We start from the raw sequence: 12997 nt of genomic DNA on the forward strand, positions 1-12997 counted from the left end.
ACATTGGATGTTTATTTTGCAGAAGTCCCTGCTTTTCATTCAAGAAGAATTAAGCAAATGCAGTTCTATTGCACAAAGGAGTTTTCTTCAACTGGCTTGAGCTGTCATGAACCTCATTTAGACCAGACATGCCACAAGAATGAATATTATGTAAAATAGGCAAAGATTGATGGAAAGATGCAAGAATGAAGGTGCATGGGGCTGAAAAATGCCTTTCCTAAATTTCTGCACTTCTTGCACATTGTCCATGGAACAGAGCCTAGAAGAAAGCATTTCTCAGGCTGTGCATGCTCTTCTGTATGGAGAACATCTCTCGTGCTGTGCAGCAGCAAAAATGGAAGGTGAGGGATGCAGGGGATAAAAAGGGATCAAGACCCTCTCCTTGGTTGTCTGACCTTTTCTACACCCCACTATGTGTTGGAATCATAGCAATTCTTCATATGCCAAGGCAAGTTTGTGCAACACTGAATGAAAACCCTGGTTTCAGGCATAGAGCTGTGTCACCCATTCCCCTCACCAGCTGAGAGTTTCCAATAGCATATGCAACACACATATTTTCCTTCTGGCTTTAGCATCACTTTTCCTCAGTTAAAGACACGATGTGAAAACATGTCAAACATTAATATTTCATGATTCTTTGCTGCTTCTTTGGACTTCACACTACAGTCTTGTTCATGACACAAAGAAAAACAAGGTTAGAGCAACACTGATTTTTTTCTCATAATGCTCTTTTATGTGTGAACATTAATGGAAGAAAAGCAAAGCAATGAATAGCTTTATAGAAAAGCCTCCACCGAAGGGAAATTAAAAGAGGAAGGATGAGATTAAGCCTGTGTGATCACACCAAGTACACTGTGGCTTACTAGATGGTTGTTTGTTACACTGTGCTGGAAAAGCCAATGTTAAACCTTGTGCAGAAAATTAACACAGAGAGAGGAAATGTCCAGTCAGAACAACCTGACTGCCAGCCTCATCATTACATTTGCAGCCTGTAACTTTTTTCTAAATTTTCTTCAAGAAATATATATAAAAATAAATAGAATAAATAAAATTTTCCAATAAAAACTTATCTTGAAAAAAAAAGAAAAAAGCACCAGCACAAAAACTGGCATAATGAAAGCAGCAATAAAACCAATAAAACTGGCTGAGCAGAGTACAGTGTGCCCCAAAGCCCAGACTTTGAATGCAAATTAAGGTAAATATAAAGCCTGGCTTTTTCCTTTTCAAACTGTTCTACACTCTTGACTTGTACAGCTTGCATTCATGAGCACAACTCTTGCTATTTCACATTCTTATTTAGGAGGGCTTTTCATCCTGAGGCATTAAAATTACAATATTCCTGCTGGAGTCTCTCAAGTTGTTTAATAATTCCGTGGTTTAATTATTGAAATGATTGCAATTTACATTCAGGAAGTCCAGCAGCATGTTGGGGATTTGAAGGGTGCAATATATGTATAGTCTCAGCAGTAGAAGGAATATAAACAGTCTTCAGTCTTGTTCATTTCTCCACATGAAATAATGATGGCAAGAGAGGCTTTTTGGAGGTTCAACAACACAAAGACGATTTGGGACCCAAATTACTGTAGCAGATCTTCTCGTCCAACCTATGAGGTAAAATGACTTCAGCACATCAATTTTGCTACTGAATTTTCTCAATCAGCTTAAGCTCCTCACAGTGGGTACATGCTGACCACCAAAACCCAGAGACAATAGAGCTGCACAACCCTTAGTCGTTGCTGAAACCAGTTTGGGGTACATCTTCCCTACCAACAGGGCTTAATCCTTTAGTTTAACCATACCTCAAGAGAAAACTTGGTGTCGTTATACACTCCCTAAGATCACAGTGGATGAACATCAGAGGGAAAAATTCTGGTTCAAATACTTTTCTCATCCTTACAGCACAAGCCAGTGCCCTACAATATCCTGGGCAGTGGGTCCTAAATGCCTCCAAAAATTCAACTTTGAATGACCTGATTAGATCATTGGATAATTGTCTGCTTTGAAGAATTGTGGAAGAATATGGTAGAATACAATGATACAAAACTTGACCTCTCTTCAGCTGCTGGGAATAAGTTTCATAACTAGTTTATAACTGCATAAATACTGGATTGGTTGCTGTAGGAGCAATATCCAGCAGGTGGGCCACATATCTTGTGTAAAGTCCCCTGCTAAAACTGAGGAAAACAGAACATGGTGTTATCTGCAGAACATTCCCTTCCCTTAATATTTGTTGTACTCGTAGCAGCCGGTCTTGGTGTGCTTATTGGCCTTTTGACTTGGGTGTGTATCACAATCTTTTCCTCTCATCCTACTCCTTCCTACTGTGGAAATAAAACCCAGATTCATGGAGAAAGGAACATGCAGTAGGTTCCAGGCAGACCTCCACTCTGGATGGTCAAATACCTTATTAGTAGGTATGGTGGTCCTCTCGTGGAAAGCCTGTTAAATAATTTTCTTAGGGAAATCACTGAGGTCTCCACTTGCATTGTAGCACACAGTCCACATTCCCAGGGTAGATTGCCCCATCTATCTCCAAAAAAAGTGAAGGAAGAAGGTTGATGAAAAACTGAAACTTTGCTGGAGACAAAGAGTTTGTGTTGTCCAATGTGTTTGTAGGCACAAAAATCCATGCATAGAGAGAAAATACCTCAGCATCAAAGCCATCTTCAATGCGTGGGAGACCTCAATATAGCTCAAATATAGCACAGTGAGCAGATGTCTTTACTACCATAAGTGTACTTAGACCTCCCTGTATTTACAGCAACAGCAGAGAATCACAGTCTCTTTCATTCAAAAATTATAGCAAAAATCTATGTTGCCAGTCACCTTTTATATCAGACTACAAGGCGACAACACTCAACTGCAGTAAGAGATCTGCACTAAAGACAAAAAGAAACAGGAAAAATTAATGGAGGGAGGAATAAATTTCCATTTCTCCTCTTGAAGCCAGACTTCCTGATGTGTAGAATCCAGAATTCTTTGTAGTCAAACTCAGGAGGTGTAATCTGAATGTAAGACTGCAATAAGTGGATGTGCCTCAAAAGTGGGATGTGCCTCAAAAGTAGACATAACTCACTTGAACTCCTCAGGAGGAATTTTTTCACTGAGAGGGTGATTAAGCATTGGAAAAGGCTGCTCACAGACGTGGTGAAGTGACCATCCCTGGTGGTATTCAAGAAATGACTGGATGTGGCACTTAGTGCCATAGTTTAGTTTACATGGTGGTGCTCTGTCACAGGTTGGACTTGATCATCTTGGAGTTCTTTTCCAACTGTAATAATTCTATGATTCTATGATACTATGTCAAGTTTCTGGAAAGTATTGATCCACATCTACCTCTCTGGCTTTGAAAAACTCTCCAGAGTCAGAGATGATGAATACATAGCAGCAACAAAACAAGGTAGGAGAAGAAAGTATGTTGTTTCATCCCTCCTAGCATCTTTCCTCTCAAACATCATTGGAGAAGTGTTTTAAAATGAATGGTTTGCTTCAAGTTTTGTTGAAAATATTATCTAAAACCTCACTGAGTATGGCTACTGTGGACACATTAGGTTTTTTTCACTTTGCATCAATTCATTGGACTCTTGGACAGACAAACTTAATGGAAAAAGTTTCACATAAAACTCATGGGTGATTTGGCGTACACAACTACTATTAATGAACTCTTAAGAACAGGACTAACATTAATTCTTTATGATAGTGTCTTCTAAAACTATTTAATTTCCTATTTTAAAGCCGAGTTTCTGGAAAACAATATTGAGGTATGAAATGTTCCCATTTTATGACAATTCTGGAGTTATACAATAAGATTTTTCTGACAGATTTACTGTTTTTAATTAGAATCAAAAGTGCAGACAAAAGTCATAGTTATAAGAAAATGGTATATTTTCATTAATATTTTAATAGAGATATCTGAAGCAGTCATTTCAACCAGAAGAATAGGTCAAGTCTTCGAGTATTTGATTTCGAATGTAAGTGGAAAAAAATATTGATTAAAATACAAAGTATTAAGTATATGAACTAGGTACTGCCTTGAGGAAATAAACTGGTGTGGAACAACAGCAAAAAAAAAAAAAAAGAACCAATTTTGATCTTTTTATTAGACTGTTGGCAACAAATATATGAAATTCTGACTGCCTGAAGTCAGGTCTCAGACAATTTCTTTCTGTAATGTAAATAAAAATACGTAATTAATGTAGCATTTCCTGAATAGATGCTAAAATCACTTCATCTTTTTGATTAATCTCTTAGTCATATACTGCAATTCACATTGAAAAAAAATCACATACAAATGTACTGAGGCAAGAATACATCCTCCTAGTTGGAATGCATGCTCTGCTCTGTGTGCATCCATTGCTTGTAACCCTTTGTGAGGAGAGGAGAATGGTTCTAAACTGCACTGGTCGCAAAAACATCCAGCCTCTTTCTCTCCTTGCCCACCATTACTTATTACACCTCTAAAAATGCATATGGGTGAAATATAGTCTTCAACTGAGTATGAAAAATAAGCAGAGGACTTTCACTTACTGCTACATAAATTTGCTTCCTCATCTCTATTTACCTGTGATAATATGAATTCAATATTACTTCTATCTATTTTTTTTCACTATAAGGGGAATTTGAAGACCTTTTTAAAGAAGCCAGTCACCAGGTACATGAGTACTTTCCAAAAGTGCTTCCTTGACTCCTAAAGCTGTGTAAGTACAGCACTCTGACCCAGGCAGTTGGAGGCAGCTGCCAAATTTCTCTCAGCAAGTCTGACTGTAGGCTTAAATGTCTGTCTCAGTGATGTGCACCACTACATAACCATGCCCATCATCACACTTGGCTGCAGCTGGTTCTCAGTTTCCTCCCATGGTTGCACCTCATTCCAGTAAATCTCAGCCACTGAGCCTGCAGCTCTGTGCTTCAGGACTGCTCTTGTTTTTCCTATCACCCCATGAGACATCCCATATACAGGAAACTTGATTTATCTTTCCTGTCTCTGTATCAAGACCAATAATTACATTCAGACAGAGCAGATGACAGCATCTGGATGTGATCTGGAGATGGCAGGAGAGGGAGAACTGCCTGCTTTTTGGTTATGGTTTCTAAATTCTAGTTCATTATTGAAATTACTTCCTAAGTTCTAGCAGTCCTTCAGCTCTAGCTGGAATACAGCTTAACTTCCAGCTATTAGTTTTCATAAGGGTAGGTTGATGAACTCTTAAGTACTCTTATTTTAATCTCCCCAAAGTGCTTATTGGTGATTTTTAAACTGTCTTGGCAAGTTTGGCAAGAGAGCTTCACAGCACTCTATAGTGTTTCCATGCAACACCTTTTTCACCACAACATTTTGATATTTAACATATAGTTTTACTTGTCAGGGAGTACAGAATCACAGAATCATTTAGGTTGAGAAAGACTATTGAGATAACTGAGTTTATTGTATGAGAATACAAGATGAGAAATTAAGTAGGGTATAAAGTTTAAAGCATATTTGACTGCATTCAATCTTAAAAGTCTCAGGAGTAGTGTGAGGTCCGTCCTTTAAACACCTCTCAGTTCACACCATGCACAGCAGCATAATGCTTGGGCTGATATGTATCATGGGACAGTGTGCCTTTAATCTAAACTGAGTTTAGCTTGTCTCCACACTAAGAGCCCTCACTGTGTCTCTTCAGGTGGGGTTAGCTCCCAGCACCACCTCTTGCTGTCCTTGCCCACACCAAGCTGCAGTGCAGGACAGCAGACTGTGTGCTAGCAGAGACCTGGCAAACACCAAAAAATGAGCACCACTGGCTCTGCATCCCATACCATCATCTTCACTGGCAAGAACAGCCAGCAGGCCTGGGCACAGTCTCCTGAGTGAAATCTATCTGCACAGTGCCACACAGATGTGGAAGTGGGTGTGGATGTGGGTGTTGATGTAGGTGTGGCTGTGGATATGGGTGTAGATGGGGGTGTGGGTGTGGATGTGGATATGGGTGTAGATGTGGGTGTAGATGTGGGTGTGGATGTGGGTGTTGAAGTAGGTGTGGGTGTGGATATGGGTGTGGATGTGGGTGTAGATGTGGGTGTGGATGTGGGTGTGGGTGTGGATATGGGTGTAGATGTGGGTGTAGATGTGGGTGTGGATGTGGATATGGGTGTAGATGTGGGTGTAGATGTGGGTGTGGATGTGGATATGGGTGTAGATGTGGGTGTAGATGTGGGTGTGGATGTGGATATGGGTGTAGATGTGGGTGTGGATGTGGGTGTGGATATGCGTGTAGATGTGGGTGTGGGTGTAAATATGGGTGTGGGTGTAAATATGGGTGTAGATGTGGGTGTGGATGTGGGTGTGGATGTGGGTGTGGATGTGGGTGTGGATATGGGTGTAGATGTGGGTGTGGATGTGGGTGGGGGTGTGGATATGGGTGTAGATGTGGGTGTAGATGTGGGTGTGGATGTGGATATGGGTGTAGATGTGGGTGTAGATGTGGGTGTGGATGTGGATATGGGTGTAGATGTGGGTGTAGATGTGGGTGTGGATGTGGATATGGGTGTAGATGTGGGTGTGGATGTGGGTGTGGATATGCGTGTAGATGTGGGTGTGGGTGTAAATATGGGTGTGGGTGTAAATATGGGTGTAGATGTGGGTGTGGATGTGGGTGTGGATGTGGGTGTGGATGTGGGTGTAGATGTGGATATGGGTGTGGATATGGGTGTGGATGTGGGCGTGGATGTGGGTGTGGATGTGGGTGTGGATGTGGGTGTGGGTGTGGATATGGGTGTGGATGTGGGTGTGGATGTGGATATGGGTGTGGATATGGGTGTAGATGTGGGTGTAGATGTGGGTGTAGATGTGGCTGTGGATGTGGGTGTGGGTGTGGATATGGGTGTAGATGTGGGTGTAGATGTGGGTGTGGATGTGGATGTGGGTGTGGATGTGGATGTGGGTGTGGATGTGGATGTGGGTGTGGATGTGGGTGTGGATGTGGATATGGGTGTGGGTGCGGGAGTGGGTGTGGGTGTGGATGTGGATATGGGTGTGGGTGTGGGTGTGGATGTGGGTGTGGGTGTGGATGTGGATATGGGTGTAGATGTGGGTGTAGGTGTGGGTGTGGATGTGGGTGTGGATATGGGTGTGGATGTGGATATGGGTGTGGATGTGGGTGTGGATGTGGATGTGGATGTGGATATGGGTGTAGATGTGGGTGTGGATGTGGATATGGGTGTGGATATGGGTGTGGATGTGGGTGTGGATGTGGGTGTGGATGTGGATATGGGTGTGGATGTGGGTGTGGATGTGGGAGTGGATGTGGGTGTGGATGTGGGTGTGGATGTGGATGTGGATGTGGGTGTGGATGTGGGTGTGGATGTGGATATGGGTGTGGATGTGGGTGTAGATGTGGGTGTGGATGTGGGTGTGGCTGTGGGTGTGGATGTGGATATGGGTGTGGATGTGGGTGTGGATGTGGGAGTGGATGTGGGTGTGGATGTGGGTGTGGATGTGGATGTGGATGTGGGTGTGGATGTGGGTGTGGATGTGGATATGGGTGTGGATGTGGGTGTAGATGTGGGTGTAGATATGCGTGTGGATGTGGGTGTGGATGTGGATATGGGTGTGGATATGGGTGTGGATGTGGGTGTGGATGTGGGTGTGGATGTGGGTGTGGGTGTGGATATGGGTGTAGATGTGGGTGTAGATGTGGGTGTGGATGTGGATATGGGTGTGGATGTGGATGTGGGTGTGGATGTGGGTGTGGATGTGGATGTGGGTGTGGGTGTGGATGTGGATATGGGTGTAGATGTGGGTGTAGGTGTGGGTGTGGATGTGGGTGTGGATATGGGTGTGGATGTGGATATGGGTGTGGATGTGGGTGTGGATGTGGGTGTGGATGTGGATATGGGTGTAGATGTGGGTGTGGATGTGGGTGTGGATGTGGGTGTGGATGTGGGTGTGGATGTGCGTGTGGATGTGGGTGTGGATGTGGGTGTAGATATGGGTGTGGATGTGGGTGTAGATGTGGGTGTGGATGTGGGTGTGGATGTGGGTGTGGGTGTGGATATGGGTGTAGATGTGGGTGTGGATGTGGGTGTGGGTGTGGATATGGGTGTAGATGTGGGTGTGGATGTGGGTGTGAATGTGGATGTGGATTTGGGTGTGGATGTGGGTGTGGATGTGGATATGGGTGTGGATGTGGGTGTGGATGTGGATGTGGATATGGATGTGGATATGGGTGTAGATGTGGGTGTGGGTGTGGATGTGGGTGTGGGTGTGGGTGTGGATATGGGTGTAGATGTAGGTGTAGGTGTGGGTTTGGATGTGGGTGTAGGTGTGGGTGTGGATGTGGGTGTAGATGTGGGTGTGGATGTGGGTGTGGATGTGAGTGTGGATGTGGATGTGGGTGTAGATGTGGGTGTGGATGTGGGTGTGGATGTGGGTGTGGATGTGCTGAGCTGGGGCTGGCTGGGATGTTTCTGAATAGCTGCTCCTGGATTCAGGAGATGGTCCGTTTTGAAAGCGGCACGCAAAACAACAACACAGAGGCAAGAGGTCTGCAATGAAAAGCTGCTCCCTCAAAAAGAGGACAAGTCTGTTTATTTCTTTCATTTTCATACATTTGTATACATTTGAGTCTAGTTGTGGATTGGCTTCTGGGGTTACTACCCCTTTACTCCACTGGCCAGACCAGCTTTCAACCAACATTATTTTCAGGCTAGAAATATGTAAACAAAGGACAGTGAACAAAACCAAGAAAGGTTGTTTATGTTCCAAAGTGTGAGAAAGTGAAAAACTGCTTTTAATATTGTACAGAAGCTAAAGAACTGACTCCATCTTATGAACAAGTAGAAGGCTTAAAAAAAACTCAGAAAAACCAAGGCAACAGTCCATAGCAGCAGCTATGCTCAGGAGAGAGCTCCGTTTGGAGTGCTCTTGACAAGTAGAAGTGTAAGTTGTTACAAGTAATCCATTATCACCCTTGACTTGTTTGGCTCCTTTCTGTATCTTTCTTGGGGACACTACAAAAGCCAAAGTTGTGTTTGCGTAGCTCTGTTCCTCCTTGGAAGTCTCCTTAATCTTTTGGAAATTGAGTGTGGCAGAAAAATTACACAGGTCAGATTGTGGGCACAGGTCTAGTAACCCTAACTAAACAGTATAAAACAAGCAGTATAACAAAAAGTTTTGTCTTCAGTCTCTCTTTTTGAAGATAGTACTGGAAAGACACACACATTCTTTTTCAAATAAAGGACATGAAGATGCCATGACCAACCCAGAAAAAGACAGTACTTTACTGGGGTTCTGTACTAGCATCAGAAAAATGAAAGTATTTTTCCAATCAGGGTTTGTTGTTCAAGGGTTGGTAGGGATACTCAGGAACCACAGAAAAGACCATGAAAACTTTTCTGCTGTCACCTCTCTCCTCCATCTGAAGTTTTGGTTTCCTTACCATGAACTTCATTCAGACTTGGATACCTACAGCAGTTTTCCCACAGGCATGCCAAAGACAATCTATGGATGGAGTGTAGAGAAGAAGATAAAACCTTTTCTCTGACCTGGAAGGTAGGGATTGAAAATAATTTCTTGTCATTTCCAGGTCAATATCCTACTTGTTGTCTAGCTGTTCCTTCTCCTTTCATTTGATAAAGCTTCAATTACTTTGTTTGAAATGGGATTTCTGCTTGAAATGGGCAGTTAACAAAAGCGATGAGAAACCTCCTTCTCTGCCCTGTTTGTCAGGGTGGTTCATAGTTCAATGATCAGATGAGATATGGAAACTGAATTTCCTCAGAGGAGACAGGGACTAGTCTAGAGATTTCCTATGATGTGTGACTCCTCTCACTTCAGAGTAATTGAGTAAAAGAAGGAAAAAAAAAAGAGAAAAAGATAAGGTTGTCATTGCATACTTCTCACCCTGGCTGGATCTTTGCTCCAGTCAGATGATTCATTACCCCCAACCAGACCTGAAACTGTTCAAGCCTTCTTCACAAGAGCAAATTTCTCACTAAGACATCTCCATATGCTTAGTGCTGGAATATAGTAATTATCAAAAAATCTCACTCAAGGAAAGTCATTCATAAGAGTATTTTTAGAAGAGCATCCTGCTGTCACCATGCTATCCTTAATTATTTTAGGTCTGAAGATTGTGAGACAGGCTACGAACCCTCTGCTTTCTGATAGAATAGTTCTGCTTAATTAAAATAATATAATTTGGAAGAGCAGACACAGATCAAATGGTATAAAATGAAACCAGACAACAAAACAAGAGAGTAAGCTCATATTTGTCACCAGCTCTGATTTTTACCTCTTACCCTTCACCAACACACAGTTTACCCATTTTAAGTGTTTTTGCATTTCTGTTATATGTGATGCCATCAGATCACTTCATGAGCAATTTTCATGTAACAGAGTAAAATAAACAGCTCCCAAAATGTATCAGAGACACCTTTTCTGTATATTATTATCATGTCAATATTAATTCTTAAAAAAATAAATTGTGAAGGGAGCCTTACAGAAATTATTCTGAAATATTATACTGCTAAAACTAAAACCTTATTTCCCTAAACTATCTGCAAGATCAGTATTTTTTCTAGATGGAGAATCTGCAACATTGGCGAAAAACACCCAAGCAATTCCATAGCCATCTCTTTGACTTTTTGGAAGTTATTTTCAATCCTCATATTGCAATTTCTTTAGCATACTATTGAAGGAGTAAATGTCATTCTGAGTTATTTCCCACAACTCAGAATTTTTAATGGTCTCAGTGGGAGCAGGTTTGCTCTCAAGTAATGTATTGCTGTGCCAACATAAAATATATTTGGATGTCAGTGAGAAATGAAGCCAGAAAACTTATATGTGCTACCAAACTTCTTCCAGTCAGATCACCAGACCTGTCAAACTGTTAAAGAAATGTCACCAACATTTGTGATACCTCTGTGGGCATCAATAGGATGGAGAACTTATTTCTAAAGGACTTCAGACAATGCTGGGAGGCTTCAAGCTGTGCAGGAGCTATTAGACTGAGTTATCTTTCAGCAGAAGCATCTCATCATATGCATATGCGCTCCTGAAGCTCTTCAGCCCATGGAATGGCATGTTCCCACAGCCCATGAGGAGCTTTGCCTTGGCTGTGTGGGCTGACAGATAGGAGCTGCACACACGGCTCACTTGTTGCCGTAGAGGTGGCATGGCCGCGAGAGGGAACAGGCACAGCACACAGCCTTATCATTTTAACCTGCTTGAGAATGTGCAAATCACCACCCACACTCACAGAGGGAAGGGCAAAAGAGGAGAAACAGCAGTGAGATCCCTAGTGATATCACCTCTGGTGGGAAATGCCTGGTACCAGGGTAGACCTGTTGGCAGCAGAGGACGAGGAAATCCTCCATCAGTGCAGTGCAACTTGCTGGTTGTTCTTACAGTGAGTTAAATCAGCATGCAGGTTGGACTGCATTTATTGTGGTACATCATGACATAAACTACTGGAAAAAGCAATCAATGGCCATTACATAATAGAGGGATTGATCTAATGGAAGGTTCTTTGTCTAAAATTGTGATTATTAATCCTTGTACTCCCACTATGTATATCAGCTATGCTAGATATGCTCATTCAAAATCCCAGTCCTATCCAGCCAAAGATATGCTCATCTCCTGTGATTTATTTTAGCTGCTTTGTCTCAGTATTAAACAAGCTTAATTAAACTCAGTATTAAACTTTCATACAGTATGAGATACTGTAACATAGATGTTATTTCATTAGGTGATATTTAAATCTTCCCCCACCTTCTATAAGTGCATTTAACAGGGTACAATTTACAAACTCTATTGTGAAGTCAGTTCACTGCACTTCACTGAAGTCTTTAAAGTAATGGAATTGCTCTTCTGAAGCTTTGCAACTTTACAAGTATTTGTCTTTATTCATGAAGCCTGTGGATAACCAGGTAATTTTATTTTTAAACCTTCAAACTCTGAAAATGAGTCATTTTATACACCCTCTTCTGTCTCATGTAACACATATTAGCTTCTTAAGGGAATAATTCTGAAAAGAGTGTCTCCTTATATCATCCAGAATACATTTCCCACATTTGTTTACGCCAATGTTGGGAGAATTAAATTTTTAATGTGGGATATGTGTCTAGTCTAAACATGACTAAGAAATAGCACACATTTCCACAGCCACAAGATACATAAGGTATTTCCTCTTTTTCATAAAAAACATGCCTGAGAAAAGAATGCCATGAAATACCAAATGCAAACTTCACAGACCCAAAAATTAGATGGCTATATTATTTTTTGAAGGAGTAACTTACATTAACTAGTAAGGAGAAGTTACCCTTGAGCTGACAGCTGCTAGTCAGTACAAAACTAATATTATTTTCTTTTTTTTATCTTTTAAAGAAAAGAAAATTGAGCTGGCAATGCCAGCCTGCCAGGCTTTATCTTCTGGACCCTTAAAAATAGCAGTTGCTCTATGAGCTGGTTCCACAATAATACTTCTGTTGTTAGAACTCCCAATAGGGGCTTCTCGCACTGAAGGGGAAAGAAATGTACTTTCTACCTACCTTTATTTATGGACAGTGAGTGAAATCAAGTACAGCATTTCCAAAGTGGGTTGGTTTTGGTTTGGTTTTGGTTTTGTGGTTCGTTGTTTTGGCTTTTGTTTGTTTGTCTTTGTTTGGGGGTTTGTTCTTGTTTGGGGGTTTGTTCATTTTTGTTGTTGCATTTGTTTGTGTTTTCACTTTATGGGTTTTGTTCTGTCCTTTGAAGACTGTATACCTCTTCAGGTGAAAATTAGAATCCACTTTGCTGTCTTTAATTGATGGTGAAGGATAGGACATGTCCATTTGTGTTGAGTAGGATTCAGAAGCTTGAATAGGAGCTGGGCAGAGCCCATCAGTTAAAAACTCCAGGTGCATACCAGGGGTGGAAGTAATGGCTCTGTTGCTACAGTATAGTCTGAGACTGTTGTTTGCTATGCAGCCAGATGACACTGGAATGTGACAGCTGAATTCACTTCCTCCCCAGTAGTCT

General features: G+C 41.8%; 1 protein-coding gene across 1 annotated transcript; it reads right to left on the bottom strand.

Annotated features, from left to right (window-relative positions):
• Positions 1-7056: 7056 nt before the first annotated feature.
• On the bottom strand, positions 7057-11155 carry LOC134549454 (anti-sigma-I factor RsgI2-like; the record flags this gene model as incomplete). The annotated part of the gene is made up of 3 exons (XM_063394998.1): positions 11135-11155; positions 7648-7797; positions 7057-7131 (listed from the first exon to the last, which is right to left on the bottom strand). Coding segments are annotated over exons 1-3 (246 nt in total), but the record flags the coding sequence as incomplete, so codon positions are not given.
• Between the last annotated feature and the right edge of the window lie 1842 nt (positions 11156-12997).

The sequence above is a fragment of the Prinia subflava genome, chromosome 4 (assembly GCF_021018805.1).
Source record: "Prinia subflava isolate CZ2003 ecotype Zambia chromosome 4, Cam_Psub_1.2, whole genome shotgun sequence".
NCBI lineage: Eukaryota > Metazoa > Chordata > Aves > Passeriformes > Cisticolidae > Prinia > Prinia subflava.